Here is a 21413-nt window from a genome sequence, read left to right on the forward strand (position 1 = left end):
TTTTTGACTGTGAATGCTGCTCAGTGCCATCATTGGACCATAAACCATTTGGAAGCACAGATCTGTGAGAATGACCTAAGAAATAGGAAATAACTGCTTAACAATGGAAGAAAGGAACATTGAGTGTTCACAATGAGATGTTGAGTGGAAAGGGACTGTTAAAAATTTTGAAGCCAAGGCACAGTTTTAAATACTACTGTCTTTTAAGCAGAAATATTCTCAGTGTGAATTAGAGGTTATTAATTCCTGATTTTACATTTTTCTAATAATTTTGATACTCATGTAGCATGAACATCACTCTTGACAAAGTTTTCAGTTTTTAACAATGAAATTCAGACAATTCAGTTCATTTTTCAGGTTGAGAGGGTTTTTTTGATACTTTTCAGCTACTTGGTACACTGAAACATGCTTAGGGAACACTTTCCACTTAGGAAAAGGTAAACTAAATGAGATTAGAATTAGAATTGTGGTTTTACTGAATTAGTCAAGTAGATAATTGTACTTATATCAGTAACTATAGCTTTAGAGTAGAAAAGTAACCGTTTTGAGTAATGACATATTAAAATTTAGAACATAAACTGCAGTTTTGGGTAAAATAATCTTGAGAACTCAAGTAACTAAAAACTATTTTATTATAATTTTATATTTATTTTGGTTTTCAGATTGTATGATTTTCAGACCCTTATTTTCTTCTGATTTTTAAATATGTTGCCTAAAGTACATAGTTTTTATAAGGGGGGGAAGCATCTACTCTGATAGTACCTATTCATGCACTTAATGAACTTTTCCAGAGAGTCAGTATTTGCTTCATGGGAATTTCTAGCCAGTTTCTAATTGGTACCCTTCTTTCTTAGAAGAGTTATTTAAATCATGTGAGTGAGTGGTTTATGTGCCAAAAAATAGTTGTGAATTGTTACCTGCTTTTTTCTATTTCCATTATTTAGTTTGCTCTGTACTTGAGTCTAAGATAGTGTAAGATGTACTTTTAAAAATATTTTTTTCTCAGATGATTTTACAAGGGAAAATAGTTGCTTTAATAAAAGAACTGCAAATTATATAGTATAAATGATTAATCAGATTATTTAAAACAAATTTAAAAGCTTCAAATCTGAAAAATGTGAAAACACAATAAAGGAGCTATTAATTGCTCATACTAATGATCAATAATACTGAGGTTATATATTTCATAATAAAAATTATGCAGATGTTTTCACTTATCAAGCTTTTTAATTAAATGTTGATTCTGTCCCTATTGAGAATTATTGCTAAGATGAAAGCTAACAATTTTGCTTTGCTTTTAAAGCATTTAGATGGGTACATTAAAAAAAAAGAACTAAATGCAATATTTTTTGCGATTTTTGACTGTTAATTTCTTTTCCTTCCTCCCTCCCTCCCTTCCTTGCTTTCCTTTCTAATGATGGTAAGGTTTTGGCCAGGATATTTATTCTGAGTCTTCTGTTTATTCAACTCAATTAAAACAACATATACTGAGGTCCTACTGTATGTCAGAACTTTTAGATGCTGGGGATGTATCAGTTAGTAAGACAAAGACCCCTGTCTTTGTGGATAATCATGTGAAGGTGGGACAATCTTCTGCTTAAGGTGGGGAAGTACTGGTTTATTAGGGGAGAAGCAAGGAGGCCATTGTGGAAGAGCAGATAGTGGAAGGGATAAGGCCAACAGTGAAAGATGGGAGGTGGCGTGTGGAAGGAGCCGATTCTGTAGTCTTGTCAGTCATTGTAAAGTTCATTTGGAGCACATGGAAAGGCCATGGAGGGTTACCTGCAGAGGAAGGACATGATTTAAATATTTTTTACATTAATTTGGACAATAGTGTAAGTGCAAGATGTGTCACTTATTCAGGCTATTGAGTGGTGTGCCTATTTGTGAAACTTACATTAACTCCAAAAGTCCAAAAACAGAGAGTGTGCTAGTCTTAGCTGGAAATGAATCTGTTGATGTAGATTTGAAAACTAGCTTCTAATGTAGTAGAAAACTAACCTGCAACATCTTTCGTGACCTGGCCCTTTCTATGTCTCACCACTCCAGGGCATTTTCTTTTTGCCTCAGTCCTGCTGTCCTTCCTTCCTCTAGTTCCCAGAAAGGACTGTTCCTTTTCCTTCCTCAGGGCCTTTCCACATGCTGTTTCCTAGCCCTACATCCTTCCCTCCCCCTGTATATCCTAATCTGTGCCTAGTTAATTCTTAGTCATCTTTAATAACAGGATGTTTTAGTTTGGGTTTCAGTGGTGTTCTTCATTTCTTCCTGCAGATCTGGGTTTCCATCTGGTATAATTTCTCTTTAGTCTTAAGAACTTTATTTAGCATTGTGGTGAAGATCTGCTGCCCATAAGTTCTCTTAGCTTTTGCCATTCTAAAAACATCCTTATTTTGCCTTCATTTTTTTAAGGTATATTTTTTCTGGATAAGAATTCTGGATTGAAAGCTTTATCTTTCAGCACTTTAAGTGTAATTCTTTTGTATTCTGGCTTCCATTGTTTCATAAGTCATCTGTCACTCTTATTATTGTTGTCCTGAATGTAATGTGTATCTTCTGTGGTGGTTTGAAGCTTTTTTTTTTTTGTCGTTGTTGTTTTTTAAATTAATTAATTAATTAATTATATTTTTGGCTGTGTTGGGTCTTTGTTGCTGCATGCAGGCTTTCTTTCTCTAGTTGCCGTGAGCAGCGAGCTACTCTTCATTGTAGTGAGTGGGCTTCTCATTGCGGTGGCTTCTCTTGTTGTGGAGCACGGGCTCCAGGTGCATGGGCTTCAGTAGTTGTGGCTCGCGGGCTCTACAGTGCAGGCTCAGTAGTTGTGGCTCACAGGCTGAGTTGCTTCACGGCATGTAGGATCTTCCCTGACTAGGGATTGAACCTGTGTCCCCTGCATTGGCAGGCGTATTCTTAACCACTGCGCCACCAGGGAAGTCCCTAAAACTTTGTTTTTATATTTGATTTTTATTGGTTTGATGGTGATGAACTTAAATTTGGTCTTTTTTGTATGTATCCTGCTTAAGTTTCACTGAACATCTTTGTTCCATGGGTGTTTGTTTGTTTTTTTTTTAATCAGTTTTTGGAAACCTTTTAGCAAATATGTTTTCTTCAAATATTTTGTCTTCCCCATTCTCTCTCTTAATGTCTTTGAGCATTCTAATTCCATGTATGTTCAACTTTTGATGTTATCCCATAGGTTTTTTGATACTCTCTTCATCTTTTTTTTTTTCATTTTTTTTCTCTCTTTGTCTCTATTTGGATATATTATTTTGCCATATCCCTGAGTTCATTGATATTTTATTCTGATATTCAGTCTGCTTTAATGCCCATCCAGTGACTTGTTTATTTTAGATATTATAAATTTCAATTTTAGAATTTCATTGTTTTCCTGAGCTTCCATTTCTCTGTTGAAAATTCTTGTCTGTTTACGCATTCTGTCCATCTTTTTCTGTAAATTTTTAAACCTAATTATTATAGTTATTTAAAGTCCTTGTCTGCTAATTCCAACATTCACATTATCTGTGGATTTAACTAGAATTTACCTTTTGATCGTGGGTTATATTTTTGTATTTTGCATGTCTCATAGATTTCTCTTTTATGCAAGACATTTTGTATAAAAGAATGATAAAGCCTGAACTAGATAATTGTTTTTGCTTGTTTTTTTCCCAGAGAGGGATTATCTTTTCCTGTGTCAGGTATGTAGGGTAAGGGCCTGAGCAATTTGATCCCACCATGAGTCTTGCTAAGCTAGGCAGGGCTGTGGTTTTAATTTGTTTTAGTTTACCTCCAGTTTCAAATGAATTAAGGAGATTTCTGCTCTGTGGCTCATCTCGTTTCCCAGATGCTCAGCCAAGGGCATGATCTCTTTGATCTTACCAGCAATTGAATTTAGAGGCGGTGAAGTTTTTAGCTTTTTAGTTTCAGTCCATCACTGAATTCGACTTCAGCAAGTTCCTGGAAGCTAAGCACTGTGTGAGATTGTGACTTCTCTCTGCTTCCTCCCTGTTCTTCACTCTTCTTCACCCCAATCTGAATATCCAATTAACTTAGTACTGTTTGTTGAAAAGACCATTCTTTTCCCATTGAATTGTAGTGGTGCTTTTGTCATTAATCAAGTAACTGTATATTTGTAGATTTGTTTCTAGACTCTCAAATCTGTTCTATTTTTCTATTTATCTTTAAGCCAGTATCACAGTATCTTAAATATTGTAGCTTTAAACGTTTGATATCTGGTAGTAAAAAGTCTCCAACTCTGTTCTCCGGTGTTGCTTTAGCTAGTCCAGGTTTTTGTATTTCCATATAAATTTTAGAATCAGCTTTCCATGATTCCTCCTTCCCCCAATAGATTTACAACCTGCTAGGACTTTAGTTATGATTGCCTTTATCTCTAGATCAATTTAGGGAGAAGTGACATTCTATATCAGATCTTCCCATCTATAAACATAGGTATTCTTTGATTTATATCAATCTTCTTCAATTTCCTTCAGCAATGTTTTATGTCTTGCAAATTTTTTATTAGATTAATTCCCAACAAATGTGTGTGTGTGTGTATTTTTTGGGGGGAGGGGTGCTATTCTCTGCCCTTTTGATATGTCCTCAGTGTTCTCTCAACACTTACTTTCTTGCACAAAAAGGTGTTTCAAGATCACCTCGTACTGTCTTGCCCCCAGATGTGGAATCAGCTATTTTCCAAGGAATCTTGGATCCTGTTAGTGGAAAATGGTAACTAGAGACCACAAGTGGGGTGCTTGATGTGCTTATTACTGCTTGGATGTAATCACTTTTAGATCCTTTTAGCAAAAATCATTAATTCATACTGATTCCTCCAATAATTCTAATCTAGTAATCTAGTAGTATAAACCCTGCCTTCTCCCACTCCCAGGAGATATTTGTATCTCCTCCCTCCCCACAATCTAAATGTATTTACTTACTTGCTTTATTCTATAATATACACAAAATAGATTCAGAATTAATATACTACGATTACCAATAGCAAACCTACTAAGTAAGGTTTAAGATTTCATTGCTATTCTTTTTTTTCTTAAGATTATATTCTACTAAGGGGGTACAGAGTTCAAAAGTAAAACAGCTTAAAATATACCTAGATTATATTTGCTTCTCTGTTATGTTACCATTTAATACAGTTAGAATCATTTGTTTCAGTTTATATTTATACTGCCTTTGTATCTTGATAAATACCTTCCTACAGAATTCTGATTGTGTTGATAACCTTGAGAAGTTTAGTTTACAACCACATGGTAAAGGTGGTAGAGTTGGTATTGATAACATCTTGTCAGCTTTTTATATTTTAAATAAGTAGGGAATGGTCAGGTTGCGTCATTGCTATAAAGGATAGAGTCATGAACATGTAATTTATTGCTTATCCAACAAAGCTGACTGATTTCACAGAAGTTCTATGCAAACTTTATAGTAGGATATGGTGATATCCTAGAAGTTCAGAGACAAAAAAAGGTAATTGTTTCTTTTCATAGAACCAGTAGAAATTCTTTATTAAGATGGTAAAGCTTAATAGCAATTATACCTCACTGAAACATTGATTTTCATGTGAGCCAAAATTGTATTACAAATTCAAATTGTAACTGACTGGTTATTTGGGCAGCATGTCAGTACATGGTACAGAAAGAGACAAACTCCAAGAAAGCTACCTGACTTATTATCAAGGTGCAGTCCCGTCAGCCTCACAAAGCCCATGCCAAGCTAAGGGTCTACCTAAACAATGGGACTGCTCTAAGTAACATCAGATAGAAGATGTTCAAACGATAGCTGTTGCACCTAGCGTTATTATGGTTGACATCTGGATAGTTGAATCCTTAATCCTACACCATTCTCAGAAAAAGAGTAGCCAAACCCATGGTGGTCAGAAATCTTTTTTGGAATCGCTTGTAAGTATAGTGTTTAAAGCAGTATTATAGCTAACATAGCAGTGCAGCAGTCAGAGGTGGGATAATTTGTTTTAAACCCAAACATTATACCAACAAGTTACAATTGATCCTACAAAGGTTAACTCTAGTTAAAACTCTTGAACAAGACTTAAACATGATCTGTTTGATACTAACTATAACTTATAATTGAGTAGTCAGTTCTATTCCTATTTTTAAATTGTGAAGAGAAATCAATTAGATTATGCTAGATCTCTAATAGTATAAGTAAACTATTTGAAAGTAGAGGTTGAAAAATGAAGCTGTTTATTGCTAAAATTCTTCATTTTTGATTATTGAATACATGATTAAAACATTCAGCCTTCACCAAGCAGAAAATAGGTTAAAAGCCTATTGTCATCACTATCTAGGCAGTGTTATGTTGCAGTATTATTCAGTGCTATGAAATGTGTGCTAAAAATTATTTAGTGGATGATGACAGTTAATGGATTTAGTGGGTGATGATGATGATTTCCTCCTTTGATTCCTACATTTGAACCTATAAAGAGAACTATAGATTTTTATTTTCTATTTAAAATTATAGTTAAATAAAAAATACTTATTTGTTGAAACTTAAGGTATGATTAAAACAAATCTGTTTACTATTCTCATATTATATGGTGTCATCTGGAATGGCAATTATGTTAGTACCAGATCTAGTAAAGCACCCTGTGTTATTGGAGAAACAATAAGAAGCACTTTCACATACATATGAATTCATTCCCTCTTAACTTTTTAGAAGGAGAAAACCTTGCTCTTTGTTACTAATTTATAATTGAGCCTTCTTATCCTTACTTTACAGAGGATGTAATCCAGTTTTAGCAAACTGAGTGACTCCTACTATTAAGAGAAATGAATTTCTAAGAGATGACAACATAGTTGTATTTGGTAACAAAATAAATATGGGTGAACAGTCTGTACAAAGAAAGTTTTCAAATTGTGTATTACATAGTTTAAATATCTTCTTATTGGTTTTTGCATAGAGATTGGTAGACTTACAAATTTTAGTTATGTATCTCTACAGTCAATCATACTGAAATCTCTAGTTAATCTAATAAACTAACAGATTTTTAAATTTGCATTTCAGTAACAACAAATATACATTTTTAAAGACTTATTCAATCTTTTCATATTCTCTTGTATGTACAGTTCATTTATAAATAGATATTTATGTTAATTTCATACAGAATGGTGAGTTTTGGTAAAAAAAAGAGGAATAAATTGGCTCAGACTTTCTATAGCAGTAGAAGAAATATCTAATAGTCTGAGGTAGAGCTAAAATAAAGGAAAGACTTATTTCCACTGTGGTCTTTGTAATACTATATAGTCTCTAAAGTAGCCCTGCTTGACGTGAAAGATGTAATGATTTCTTCTAGTGTGACTAGCTTAGTAGTAGTAATATCAAATTGTTTACATTTAATCCAGGGCAGTTTTCTTTAAATTGAAAGATGGACTTATTAATATATTAAGTATATATGCAGAAACATGATGGAGTCTAATACTGGGATACTACATTATTTAATTAAGTCTAAAGTAAGCTTTTCAGAAAGGTTGATACTTGACTATTTTAGGACTTTTGTGATTTTATTTGATCCCCTGTGCCGCTTTTAAATATTTTGCAGCCCAGGGTGGCTTGTTCAAAGAAGAAGTAAAAACAAAAATGGAGTGCTCCTTTTAAGCAGCATTGTCAATAAAAATACTAACAGTGATGACCACAGGGAGTTTTGAAATACTGGTTATGGATAGTTTTGCTGAAATTCATGTGAAAGAAGACAAACTATAGTTCATTTTCAAAACCAGTTCAAATGTAGTGTTTTTACTTTTGGCAGAACATTTTCTTGCTGGTGCTTTCCCTACTTTTAGGCTACAGTTGAAGTTTTTTAGGACTTCGTTGTTGATAATTCATGATGTTACTGTTGCTCAAGATCTTATGCCATGTGTATCTTCCAGTTTTGCTGTTGGTAGAAAAGTTAGTAGCTTGTTTTCCAGCACACCGTTAAGTTGTAGAAAAAACTTCATAGCAGCTTTCACTTGGTGTTTCTTACTCAACAATTTTAGCAAAGATACCATATACTATGAATTTTTTTTTCAGTGTACCCGTGTGATGTGGACACCTCCTCTCCGCGAAAGCTTCTCGTATCCATTCCTTGTACTTCAGATGTTGCTTGTGACTCATATTCTCAGGTAACTTTGTCTTATCTTTAGTAGTTGTTGTTTGTTTTGCATTGAATAAGTTAAGTTAGAATTTTTTAAACTTCCGGTATAAAAAGTGTAATAAAATAATTAAATTGATGCAGTTGCTAGGTTGAATTCATAAAGGGGTTTTAAGAGTATAACTTCAAAATATTTACTACCCAAAACATTTTCTTGATCTGCCTTTTAGTCTTGTTTCCTTTAATTAGTGGTCCACGGGTACTGCTCAAGGAGCAGCAAATCTGCTTCCACTTCTTCTGCCATCTCTACTTTCCCAAGCCATTTTCTGCCACCACAGCAGCCTCCCAAAAATAGAAAAAAGAGGGAAAGCTGGTGGCAGTAGGGTGTATCCCATAAGCTGTAGCCCTTCAAAGCAAAGAACGGTTCATAGAATAGGTGCATTAATACACGTAGTTCTTCTTTCTGTGTTTGTTTAGCATCCCTGAGAATTGGATAGTAGGGGTAGAAAGAAACCACATGAGTAGACAAAGGTATGCTAGGATAATTCCTGCTAGAAACTCAGGATTGGATTGAGCCCTCCCATGTTTCTCATTACAAGAGTGAAGAGAGTTGGACCGAGAACAGTTCCCTCCCCTCGTTATTGACAGATATCGAATTTAGGTTGATGCTGCCTTGTTTCAGAGGGTGAAGATAAAACAAAATGGGGTCTATGAAAGAACAGGACAAAGCATGATGAAAATCTGAAGATGACCCAGACTAAGAACTCCTTTCAGTGATCTGCGGAATTCAGGAGAACTGGTTGAAGTCTGTTACATCAAACCCTTTGAATGATCTATTTCCCCTGATGATCTCAACAGGAACAGAGCCATTACATGGCTTTGTCTCTTATGTAGGGTTTTTAGACCAGCCTTTCACAGAATGTGGGATGGGTGGCAGCTTTTGTATTAGCTTTTAACGTCTCTGCAACTCCAGCCTGATTGCTGTCCCTTAAATTCCTCTTTTATTATGAAAATTAAACTTCTTTAGCATCTTCAAATAAGATGAACTCTGAATTCATAACCTTTAGCTCTGGGGCACTTTGATAGAGGTTTCCTTCTCAAACACTTCAGGAGGAAGTGTTGTGCCATATGAGTGTCTGATTCATCACTGCACGTGCTGTGTTTCCACACCGGCGTTCTTGATCTTGGCTTTTTTTCTCCAATACAATACAATACAATACTGTATTCTCCAATACAGGATTTTCTCCAATACAGTGGACTGCCCATCAATCTCTGCTTTCTGCTTTTCTTCTACCTCTGCTTCTGTCTTAAATCCAGTGATGGCAAACTTTTGATTCTTCTCATATTCCCTTGCTGATGTGCTGTGATCTGAGCAGCTGTGTATGGTGCTGCTCTACCTGCTAAGTGTTGCTTCCCTTAATCCATCCCGAGGGGTGTACTGTAGAAGGTTCTGCTACTTTGCTATTGCTGCTGTAACAAATCACCACAAACAGATTTATCACGTTACATCTTACAGTTCTGTAGCTCAGAAATCCTAAGATAGAGGTGTCGGCAGGGCTGCACTTCTTCTGGAGAGTCTAAGGAAAAACCAGTTTTCTTGCCTTTTTTTAGCTTCTAGAGGACTGCTTGCATTCCTTGACCTGTGGCCCCCTCTATCTTCAAAGCTAGCAATGGTGGATTGAGTTCTTAGCAGTCATTTTACTCCAACTTTCTTCTTTGACTTTAAGGACCCTTATGATTACATTGGGCCCACCTGGATAATCCAGGATACTCTCCCTATTTGAAGGTCCGCTGATTGGTAACCTTAATTCCCCTTTGCCATGTAGTGGGTCTCTTTGGAGGCTATTATTCTACTGACCACAGTGGAGCTACTCTAACTCCTGTTTCTTGGCTTCAGGAACTGCTTTCTGTTAGGTTCTTTTGTCTTGTTTGTCAGGTGCTTTTGTGTTGAGCTCTTTATGTTTTCTTTAGCCTCCTAATCATTGTCATTTCAGCCTCATCCACCTCCTCATTCTTGTCTTTACTTTTGGTTTTTATAAAAAAGTGTTAGGTAAGGGAATTTCCTTCCTTCAAGGACTTTTATCATTCTCTTTGTTTTTCTCTAGTTGACATCTTTCTTCTGCTTTCTTGGCAACTGCAGTCCTTTTTGCTGGGGAAAAGCACATCCTCCTTTCCTGGAGTTGTGGTAAACTTCTTACCTTTCTTCTGAAGGATGACAGCCTAATTTCTAGTGGTCATTTAAGTCTTCTGATATTTCATCTTTATTACTGAATTCTCTCTCTTTGGCAGAGCAGCCATTTCCTCTAGTTCTCGGTTTCTACCGAGAGTTGACATCTCATGATGTGGGGCGGTGGAGAGGTGAATGCCTTGAGTGAGCCAGGAAGAAGCTGAGCAATGTTCATGTGGGCTGCAGGTACTAAGGATACTGTTATAAAGCTAGAATAGACTTTTCCTCATGCTAAACATCATTTACAAATAAAGTTAGAAAGGTATTTTATCCTAACAAATAGGTTTTGTCCAATTTTGAATTTTAAGTATTTTTAGAAATTCAGTTTTGTATAAATCACGTAATACCAGCCACAGTGAAGATGTTAGGCATGTTGGGGACTCACACTGGCTCACTGATTTAGGAGAAAAGTACTTCTTAAAACGAGCATGAGAGATAAAATCACCTCACCCTCCTAAAAATCCCTTGCATACAAGTCAGGACCAAAGCAAAGCCTCTAAATGTGACTCCAGAAGGGCCCCTGCCATTGCCTCTTTTCTGTGTCCTACCTGTGCAGGACTCAACTTTTATCTCATATCCTCCACAAAACCTCCCTCAGCTGCCCAGCCTGTATCCTGAATACTTGCTTGCTTGTCTGCAGAATACTTAGCACTTAGAATCTGCTACTTCTGTGATTTTTTTCATAGACATCGTTCGTCTCTCCAAATGAATCTGTTGAATGCAGCTTTAAATATGTTTGGTTATGAATTCACCAAAATGTAGTTTGAAAAATCTCAGTGGGTACACTGACCTAGGTGCTGTCTCTCTCCTTGGAAAGCTTTGTTTTTTACAGTTATATTGGGGATTTACTTTTCATAGGAAATTGTTGTAATTGAGTGTCAGGAGGTATAATTTCTAATCCATTGGTTCATTTTATATCTGGTTTATGTTATAACCAGATCATGTTTCGAGATTCTAATTTGCAGTGGTTTGGAGCTATGCTAGAATATTTTCTGGTTAAACTTATTTATTTTATCTTTTTAAGGGCTACAAAACTTTATAGAGGAAGCTTGATTGCACTCTGCATTTCCAATGTATTTTTTATGCTTCCATGGCAGTTTGCTCAGTTTGTACTTCTTACTCAGGTAAGGTGCTTATATTTTTTAAATGAATTAAGCTTAGTGAGCTTGATTATGAGAACTCATTTGTCTAAAATTATAGAACTGAGATGTTATGTGATTCTAAGTCCTAAAAAGATTTTTAGTCCATATTTTGAAAGAAATTTTGGGATAGGGAAATATATGATTTATTTATTAATGGGTGTTAATTATTTACTTACTAGTAGAATACATTTATTGAACTCAAGTTTATAAGAATGCTTATCTTTTTTCTTCAATATCAGTTTGCTTAAAAGAGAACTAGTGTTATAACATTAAGTATTTCTCTTAAGGAGACTGTAGTATTTATCTTAAGTAAAATGTTTTTGTGAATAATAGTGGACTTGCTTACACATAGGATAAATACACATAGAATAACATAGGAAAAATAACTAAACAATTTATGTTTTATATAACTCCCTTACCAGCCTGTAATATATTTATCATCTTTCCACGTACTCTTGTCTGTCTCTTTCCCTTCAAATAGAGGTCTATAAAGCAAGGTAAAGGTCGCTTGTTGAGAGAGGGAGTAAAATGTGTGCTCATTTCTCCCTGCCACCACTGTTTCTACTTCTTTCTTATACTGGCCATATTCATATTCATATAAAGCAGTATAAGGGTTGCTTTTTAATGTTCTTTGAGATGTCTTGCTTGAGAAATGAAGTCAGACCTGGATTTGTGTCCTAACTATCTTCACTGGCTGCTTCAGTTGGGCAAACTGCTTAACTTTTCTTAGTTTCAGTTTTCTCATTTATGAAGTAGAGAAAATGAAAGACCCTACTGTATTGGGTTGTGTTTAGGATCAGATGGGGTCATGTATGTAAGAGTCTTAACACATTACCTGCTACTTAAGATATCAAGTTAGCTGCTTCTATCATTTTTTGTAAAGAGGCTCTATTTGTACTTCATTCTTTCTTTGATCTTATCTTTTAGACTCCTTTGTCTTCTTTAGTTTGAGGACATTTTAAATGTTTCTGGTTTAAAATGTCCCTGAGGGTCACTCCTTAAGATTCTACCCTGTAGGCCTGCTGTGTATTGCTTAGCCCCTGGAGTGGAAAGGGAGAGTTCCTATCCTTTCACTTATTGAACATGGCCTGCTTTTTGTTTTTGTTTTTGATTATTTGGTGGGGGAGGGCGAGGAACTGGAGGGAGGTGCATGGAGTGAGGGTAGGCAGTACTGTGCTCCTCTGTCGGGCTTATGTTGAATAACAACACACTTATCCACAGTTATATCTGTCATATCTGTCACCCTTCAGCAGTGCCATGTTCCTCATGGGGAAATCTGGGTCAAGGGAGGCCTTGTTTTTCTTGCTACTGGGAAAATTTGTTGTAGATAATTTGGAGACAAAAAACTTGATGAATGGAATTTCAGTTACATGTTTAAGTTTCAGCTGTTTTGCCATTAGTTTAAACCGTATTTGTGTAGTGGGAGAAGCGTGGAATTTAATTTGAATTGCTTTTTCCATGAAGAAAGGTGGAGAGGCATTGTTTGACATAATAACTCTCTATACTTTACTGAGGTAAATTATTTAATCAATTAATTCATATAATCAATTAATGCATATAAATAACTCCAGTAATCTTAGAATTCTTGGTAAATACATACACAGTTTTCTTCAAAACTGTTAAAAAAGTTAAAAATACCTTTGTAGTGAAAGTACTTCTAGTTTGAAATTTGATAAATTTGATTATGCCCAACACTTGAATAATTGTATAAATGAAAGAAAACACTAATGGAGATACTCATAAAGACTGACTAGCAAGCAGAACTCAGTGTATTTTTACACACACACGCATTATATAATATTTTTTAGTTTAATGTGCCTTCCCCAATTATGTATTGTCACATGTTATAATTAAATTTTTATACTTTTTGATTGAGCAAGGCACTTTGTAATTGTACATGTTGGCAATAGAGTCACTCTACATTAAAAGGAGTATTGTTTGGATAATCCGTAAAGTAGATAATTTACATGGTTAATTGAGAGAGATGTGAAGGGAAGAGAAAAATCAACTGGTATGTGCTATATTAATATGTTGACCATAATAAATAATAAATTAGCAGGTAAGAGGGAAACTAAAGAACTTACTTTCAATATAAATTTGAGGCAAAATAAAGATAATCTTAATTTTTAATCTATTCATTATATATATTATTTTAATTTTTAATATAACTTCTTTTTAAATTTCAGATTGCATCATTATTTGCAGTATATGTTGTGGGATACATTGATATATGCAAATTACGGAAGATCATTTATATGCACATGGTAATGGTTTAAAATTTTTTTTTTTTACCATTTACCTTAACCTTAAAACAAACTCCTGCTTAGTATTTCATTTATTCATGGTTGCAACTAGTTTTGACATAATTCCATAACTAAAACGAGTGTTATTCAAAAACTGTGATATAATTAACAGAGCTTGTTTTAAATAGGCCACCCAGAAAATTTAATTATCTGATTTGAGTTTGTGCCCAACTTATACATTATCAGTAAAAGAGGTAAGTCGTGAAAGAGAAACATGGAATTGTATATTATCCAGGAGCCTTCTGTTAAAATGAAGTGGAATATTCAGTTATTGAGTGCAAACTATCCAGCCATGTGGGACATATCAATGAATAAAACTGCAAAGATCCCAGCATATATGTGGATTACATCCTAAAAGAGTAGAGGAAGAAGACAGAGGATAAATAATAAACATAGTAAATGGGTAAATTATATAGTATGTTAGAAGGTGGTAAGGGCTATGGAAAAGGACAAGTCATGGTACCCCAAGGAGGTCAGGCTGGCCAAGTGTCAAGGGATGGGAGATTGAGGTGTCACATGAGGAGGTCAGAGGAGGTCTTATTGAGAAGGGAGTAGTGGAGCAAAGATTGGAAGGGGGAGAAGGAGTCAGCTAAGTAGGTGTCATGGAGAAGAATATTCTAGCTTGATGAAATAGCCAGGGCAAAGGTCTTAAGGCTGGATGGTTGATTTTGATGAATACTGATTTTTAAAAACATTTGTCTTCTGTGTCATTATTTCTTACAATTTTGATATTTTCTTTTTCCTATAATTTTAAGGTAATTACAGCAGCTGTTGTTTTGTGCTGGTCTCAGCCTATCAATAACAATGTTGTGGTTGGACAGGCACTTGTGGTTCTTATGATTGCAAGATGCCCTTCAGCAATAACTATCAGGAAACTTTGAAAAAAACCAAGGTTTATTACTTACAGGACCTGGAAATTACACAGCACACCTGGGACCACCCAGGTTGTGGTGTGTGGGGGGAAGCATGGGAGAGTTAGGGAACAAGCATGCCCTGGAGTTCTGCCTTTATTGGGGTCCAGGATGGGGGCATAGGATTTTTTTTTTGGTGAATTTAAAACATACCAGTGGGAATTTAAATCACAGGAAGAGAAAAAACTGGCCCAAAGGTCAGTTGTTTAAATTAACCAAGACCTCTAAAACAAAGGAGCCTCAATGGAGGCAGGTAGCCTGACCCTTTATCTAGTCATGTGGCTGGCAATATGTTTATTCAAGAGATAGCCATGTTTGGAGTGGATCCAAATAAAAGCTTTAAGTCAGACACTTGTATTACAAAGAAGAAAATATTCCCAACTCTCAGGGTTTATACTACAGCCATATATTTTTTTATTCTCTAATAATTGATACTTATAAATAGGACATTTATAACATACAGAGAAGTTATGAACAGAGTTCTAAAATGAACAACCATGAGTCTACCCTCCAACTGAAAAATGGAACCATCATTACTTTGAAGCCCTTGTGTGTCCTGAACACATCCCCTCACTTCTCTTGGAGATAACCACTATCCTGACTTTTAAAATTATAATTAACTTGATTTCCTTTATGACTTTACCATCTACTTATTCCTTAATAATGTATTTTTATTATTAAATATTAGTATTGTTTTTAAAGTTTATAAAATGGTATCCTTTTTGTGAGACATATGTTTTCACTCAGATTTTTGAAATTTATAAGCTTCTGGAGTTCAGACATTTTCTTTGCTTTATGTTTTGCATTGTATAAATAAAGCATGATATATTTATCCATATTCTTGTTGAAAGACATTTAGGTGTTTTCCTTTTATGTATAATGGTGTACATTCTTACACATATCTCCTGGGGAATATATATTGAGTTTCTCTAGGGTATTTACATAGTAGTAGAATTTTTAGGTGGTAAATGAAATACATGTTCAACTTCACAATTTAATGTTGCATTGTTTTTCAAAAATGATTAGACTACTTTGAACAGTAACATATAACAGTTCTTGTTATCCTATATCTTTTTTTATTTTGTCAATTTGGAGAGTATAAAATGGTATCTTATGGCCTTAATTTACATTTTCTCTGGTTTTCAGTACAGTTGAACATCTTTTTGTATGTTTATGGGCCCTTTGTGTTTCCTTTTTTGTGTCACTCCTATTCAGATTTGTCATCAATTTTTTTCTTATGTCCAAGGAAAAAATGGCATCTGTTTTATTCACTGCAGTGTAATCCACTATTTTCATTATTTGCTTTGATGCTTGAATTGTTCCCAATTTGGCCAGCTACTTCCTGCTGGCTTCTTTGTTCTTTTAACATGTCCTCATTATGCTTTGAACACTTTTTCAAAGAAATTAATAAAGACTCAGCTTCGGGCTTCCCTGGTGGCGCAGTGGTTGAGAGTCCACCTGCCGATGCAGGAGACACGGGTTCGTGCCCTGGTCCGGGAAGATCCCACATGCCGCGGAGCAACTAAGCCCGTGAGCCATGGCCGCTGGGCCTGTGCGTCCGGAGCCTGTGCTCCGCAACGGGAGAGGCCACAACAGTGAGAGGCCCGCATACCGCAAAAAAAAAAAAAAAAAAAAAGACTCAGCTTAATCAAATGCTTTTCTGCATCTGTCTAGATGATCCTCTGTATTTTTCCCTCTAATATGTTACTGTGGTGAATTACATTAATTGATTTTTTACATTACGAAACCATGCTTTTCTGGACTAAATAATTTTTATATTAATTATATTGCTGGATTCATTTTGCTATTATTTTGTTAGGGCGTTTTTTTTTTTTTTTTTTTTGCGGTACACGGGCGTCTCACTGTTGTGGCCTCTCCCATTGTGGGGCACAGGCTCCGGATGCACAGGCCCAGCGGGCATGGCTCACGGGCCCAGCCGCTCCGCAGCATGTGGGATCCTCCCAGACCGGGGCACGAACCCGTGTCCCCTGCATCGGCAGGCGGGCTCTCAACCACTGAGCCACCAGGGAAGCCCCTTTGTTAGGGTTTTAAATCTCTGCTCATGAATTGTATTGGGCAGTACTTATCCTTTTTTAGACTTGAGTTTTTTTCTGCAAACTGTTTAATATGTTTTTTTTTTTTTTACATAGCAATAAAAATTCAAGTAATTGTTAAGCATTTAGAGTCTGTCAGTCACACAGTCACACAGGCAACTATTGATGAGGACTCTGACTCAAAGTTATAGTTATAAAAGTACTAACATTACACAGGTTTAGTTTGTAGTAGAACCTATCCTGGGTAAATGATATACGCTTTATGATGTCACTTACTGACTATGGAACTAGTTACTTATTATCCATAGTTGCTTTATAAACTCCTAAATCTCTATAGTTAAAAAGGAAAAAAATATGGAACTGTTTCCAAAAATTTTTCCATTTTTTATTGTGATAAAATACACATAAAATTTACTGTCTTAAGCATTTTAAGTTTACATATCAATGATATTAAGTACATTCTTATTGCTATGCAAACATCACCACCGTCTATCTCCACAAGTCTTTTCATCTTGCAAAAATGAAACTCTATACCCTAGAGAGTTATAACTCCCTATTCTCCTTCCTCCCCCCAAGCCCTGGAAACCCTTATTCTGCTTCCTCTGTCTATGCTTTTAACTACTCTAAGTACCTCATATAAGTGGAATCATGCATTATTTGTCTTTTCCAGAATAGGTTACTTCGCCTGGCATAATGTTCTCAAGATCCATCCATGTTGATGCAAATGGCAGGGGCTTCCATCTTTTTTATAGCTGAATACTGTTTTATTGTGTATATATACCACATTTTCAATATCCATTCATCCATGGATAGAAACTTAGCCTGTTTCCATGTCTTGGCTGTTGTGACTAATGCTGCAATGAACATGGGAGTGCAGATATATCTTTGATATCCTGTTTTTGTTTCTTTTGGGTATATACACAGAGGTGGATTTGCTGGATCATATGGTAGTTCTATTTTTAATTTCTTTTTTTTGAATTTTATTTATTTTTTTATACAGCAGGTTCTTATTAGTCATCCATTTTATACACATCAGTGTATACATGTCAATCCCAATCTCCCAATTCATCCACCCTCCCACCCCCCCGAGGCTTTCCCCCCTTGGTGTCCATACGTTTGTTCTCTACATCTGTGTCTCTATTTTTGCCCTGCAGATTTCTCAGGGAACTTCCATACTGTTTTCATAGTGTACCAATTTACATTCCCACCAACAGTGGGGAAAAGGGTTGGTTCCCTTTTCTCCACATCCTCACTAATACTTATCTCTTGGCTTTTTGATAAAAGTCTTTTTAACCGGTGTGAGGTGATGTCTCATTGTGGTTTTGACTTCCATTTACTAATGATTAGTGATATCGAGCACCTTTTCATGTGCCTGTTGGTCATTTGTTATGTCTTCCTTGGAAAAACCATCAATTCAGGTCTTCTGCCCATTTTTTAATCAGATTTTTTTTTTTTTTTTTTGGTACGCGGGCCTGTCACTGTTGTGGCCTCTCCCATTGCGGAGCACAGGCTCCGGACGCACAGGCTCAGCGGCCATGGCTCACAGGCCTAGCCGCTCCGCGGCATGTGGGATCTTCCCGGACCAGCGCACGAACCCATGTCCCCTGCATCGGCAGGCGGGCTCTCAACCACTGCGCCACCAGGGAAGCCCAATCAGATTATTTTGGGGTTTTTTGCTACTGAGTTGTAAGAGTTCCTTGTATATTTTAGATATTAACTGTATCTGGTATATAGTTTGCAGATATTTTCTCCCATGCTGTAGGTTGCTTATTCTTATCATTGATTGTTTCTTTAGCTCTGCAGAAGCTTTTTAGGTTGGCCCCACTTGCTGTGATTTTGCTTTCATTGTCTGTTTTTAAACTCATGCATGACTGTTTGCATTAGGGCTGGTTTATGAGGGATGGGTAGTTCCATCAGATAGTTTGTCAAGTTGCATTTGTTGTCCAGGTGGGGAGACAGATTCCTAGTGCTCCCTATGCTGCCATTTCCCCAGAATCCTCCAGCTACACTTGCCTGATTTTGACATCAGATTTATTCTAGCCCCATAGAATTAATTGTGTTTCTACTTTCTCTGTCTGTGGTAGATTTTTTGTAAGATTGGGAGGATATTCCCTGAAAGTTTGGCAGAGCTTGCCTGTTAAACTATATGGACCTGTTTTTATTTTTTTTTGTGGACAGATTTTAAATGACTGATCTAAGTTGTTTAATGATAATAGGATAATTTAGATTTTTTTCCTGAGTCATTTTTTAGCACTTTTATGTTGTTAGGAATTTTCCCATTCATCTCAGTTTTAAAATTCACTGACATGAAGTTGTTCACAGTGTTTTCTTATTTTTTTTAATCTGCTAAAATATAGATACTCAAAAAAGATATAGATACTAAAATAACTTGTAATATCTCTTTTATTATGTACCTTCTAAGTTCTCAATTTTCTCAGTATAATACTCAAATTTTATTCTTCATATTTAAATTAAATGATGTTTTTGAGCACCAGTTTGTCAAACATTTCCTAGGCCCTTAGCATACAACAGTGATAAAAACAATTTAAAAAAATCTCTTCCCTCGTGGAGCTTATATTCTAGTGTACATAGACAGAAATAAATCAAATATATAAGATAAACAGTATGTTAAATGGGAGTAAACACTATTATGGAAAACAAAGCAGACAAGGAGAGTGGGATTTACTGAGTAGGTAGGGGAGGTGGTAATTTAAAAGAGTGGGAAAAGAAGGCCTCACTGAGAAGGTTACATGGGGTTAGATGAGGGAGCATCCATTAGGTTAAAAGAAGCAGCAAGCATAAGTGCTCTGAGGTGGGGATATACTGGTATGTTCTAGAATCTGCAGAGTGTGGCTGGATTGGAGTGACAAGGGAAAGGGTCATTAGAAATCAGGTCCCAGAGGTTAGTGGGCAGACTCTATAGGGTCGTGTACATCTTTGAAAGGTCTTTGGTTTTTTCTTGAAGTGAGAATCAAAGCCCTTAGAGGGTTTGAGCAGAGAAGTTACCATAGTTGGGAATGGAGGTTGTGCATATTGTCCTTTATATCTGACCTGTGACTAAAGCAGTAGTGTTAAGACAGCCTAGGAAGAACATCAATTTCCTAACATTAGCAATAGGAATGGTTCATAAAACCCTGTGACTCTATCCTGATGCTGCATGGCACTTATTTTGTGTGGTCCTAAATTGGTTCGTGTAAAATAGTTCTACTTCCTCAAGAGGTACCACTGACAATGTTGCAGATGCTGCAGTTGCCCTTCAAACCAGATGTGTATTTAACTCTGTGTTATATAACTGCTGGTTCCTTTAGCCAAGATGCCAAGTCCAACTTTTTTTTCTCCAGTTAATCACATCCTGGGATTGATTATAAATCCAGTATTGCATGTCTTGTGTGTAACTGTTCTAAAGAATCTAATTTTATGTACTATATGTTTCAGAATAGTATACATTGCCATGTAATGTAAAAAAGAAAATCGACATAAATAATGCAGCCAACTATCTAAGTGTTATACCGACTAAAACAATAAATAAACCTTGAACAGTGGAAAAAAAAATTGGGGGAGTGGACCCCAAATATCTCTCCAGACCCTTGACGCATCCTTTCTTAATACTACCTTTTATTTCTCTTGAATACCCTTAGCAGTGCTTTGCCTGATTCTTGGTTATGTATCTGTTTATTCAAAGTGATGATATTTTGCTAGTTTTTGCCAAAATTGATTGGGAAAATTTTAAAGTTGGTTTTAAAATGTGGCACTTAAGGAAAAAGGCTATTGTTATAAAATTTTGAGAATTTGGTTTCTTACCCATTTGAGATAGGCTGGGACCTGGTATCTTCTACTGCAGTGCTTGCACCTGGGCAAAAGTCTCCATTGAGCAATAAGTTACAAAGAAACTATAAGTGACTAAAATAACTACACCATGCACAGTTGGAGCAATTATGAGCAACAGGATACAAAAAGGCCAGAAATAAACTACAAGTTTTTGAGGTGCTGGGAGCAAAAAGCAGGATACTGCACATGATTCCTGCACATAGCACCTCCAAGGGCATGGACAGACCACCTAAGTTAGGCCTCCTGCCCAGCCCATGGGTCCACCCCCATTGTTACCCCATGTAAGGATCCAAGCAGCTCTTCTCCGGGAGTGGGCAAGGGTACCTTTTTCTCGCTTTTGCTCCCTTGTGCTGTAGCATGAGCCCTGATTAAGCATTGCCTGAAATCCTCATCAGGCCTCTTATCAATTTCTATTGGTTAAAGAGTCCAAGGACCTGGGCAGTTAACATTTAGTAAGCATATAAGAAAAAAATAACATGACAGTAAATTTATTCCAAGAATGCAAGATTGGCTTATTATTAGAAATTATGTTAACATAATATATCTCATTAATAGATTTTAAAAAGATCAACAATGTGATCATTTCCTTTGATATTGTAATGACATTTGATAAAGGTCAACATCTGTTTCTGATTTTTAAGATCTTAATTAAATGAAAATAGGTGGATATTTCATTGAACTTTTAATACATACATATACTTTAAACCAAAAGCTAGTATCACACAAAGTGATGAATCAGTAGAACTATTCCCATGAATGCCAGAAACTTGACAAATATGCCTACTGCCACTCTTAACATTGTTGCATAAATATTAACTAATAAAATTGACTAAAAAAATAAGAGTTTCAAAAATAGGAAATA

General features: G+C 35.8%; 1 protein-coding gene across 3 annotated transcripts in view; it reads left to right on the top strand.

Moving 5' to 3' along the window:
* Positions 1-21413, top strand: part of DPY19L1 (dpy-19 like C-mannosyltransferase 1) — a 96332-nt gene that overhangs the window by 39792 nt on the left and 35127 nt on the right. For all 3 annotated transcript variants that reach the window (XM_067042356.1, XM_059074029.2, XM_067042357.1), the window contains exons 8-10: positions 8026-8117; positions 11338-11437; positions 13642-13719. In XM_067042356.1, coding sequence (XP_066898457.1) covers positions 8026-8117; positions 11338-11437; positions 13642-13719 — 270 coding nt within the window. The remainder of the gene's footprint in view (positions 1-8025; positions 8118-11337; positions 11438-13641; positions 13720-21413) is intronic.

The sequence above is a fragment of the Kogia breviceps genome, chromosome 9 (assembly GCF_026419965.1).
Source record: "Kogia breviceps isolate mKogBre1 chromosome 9, mKogBre1 haplotype 1, whole genome shotgun sequence".
In the NCBI taxonomy this organism is placed as follows: domain Eukaryota; kingdom Metazoa; phylum Chordata; class Mammalia; order Artiodactyla; family Physeteridae; genus Kogia; species Kogia breviceps.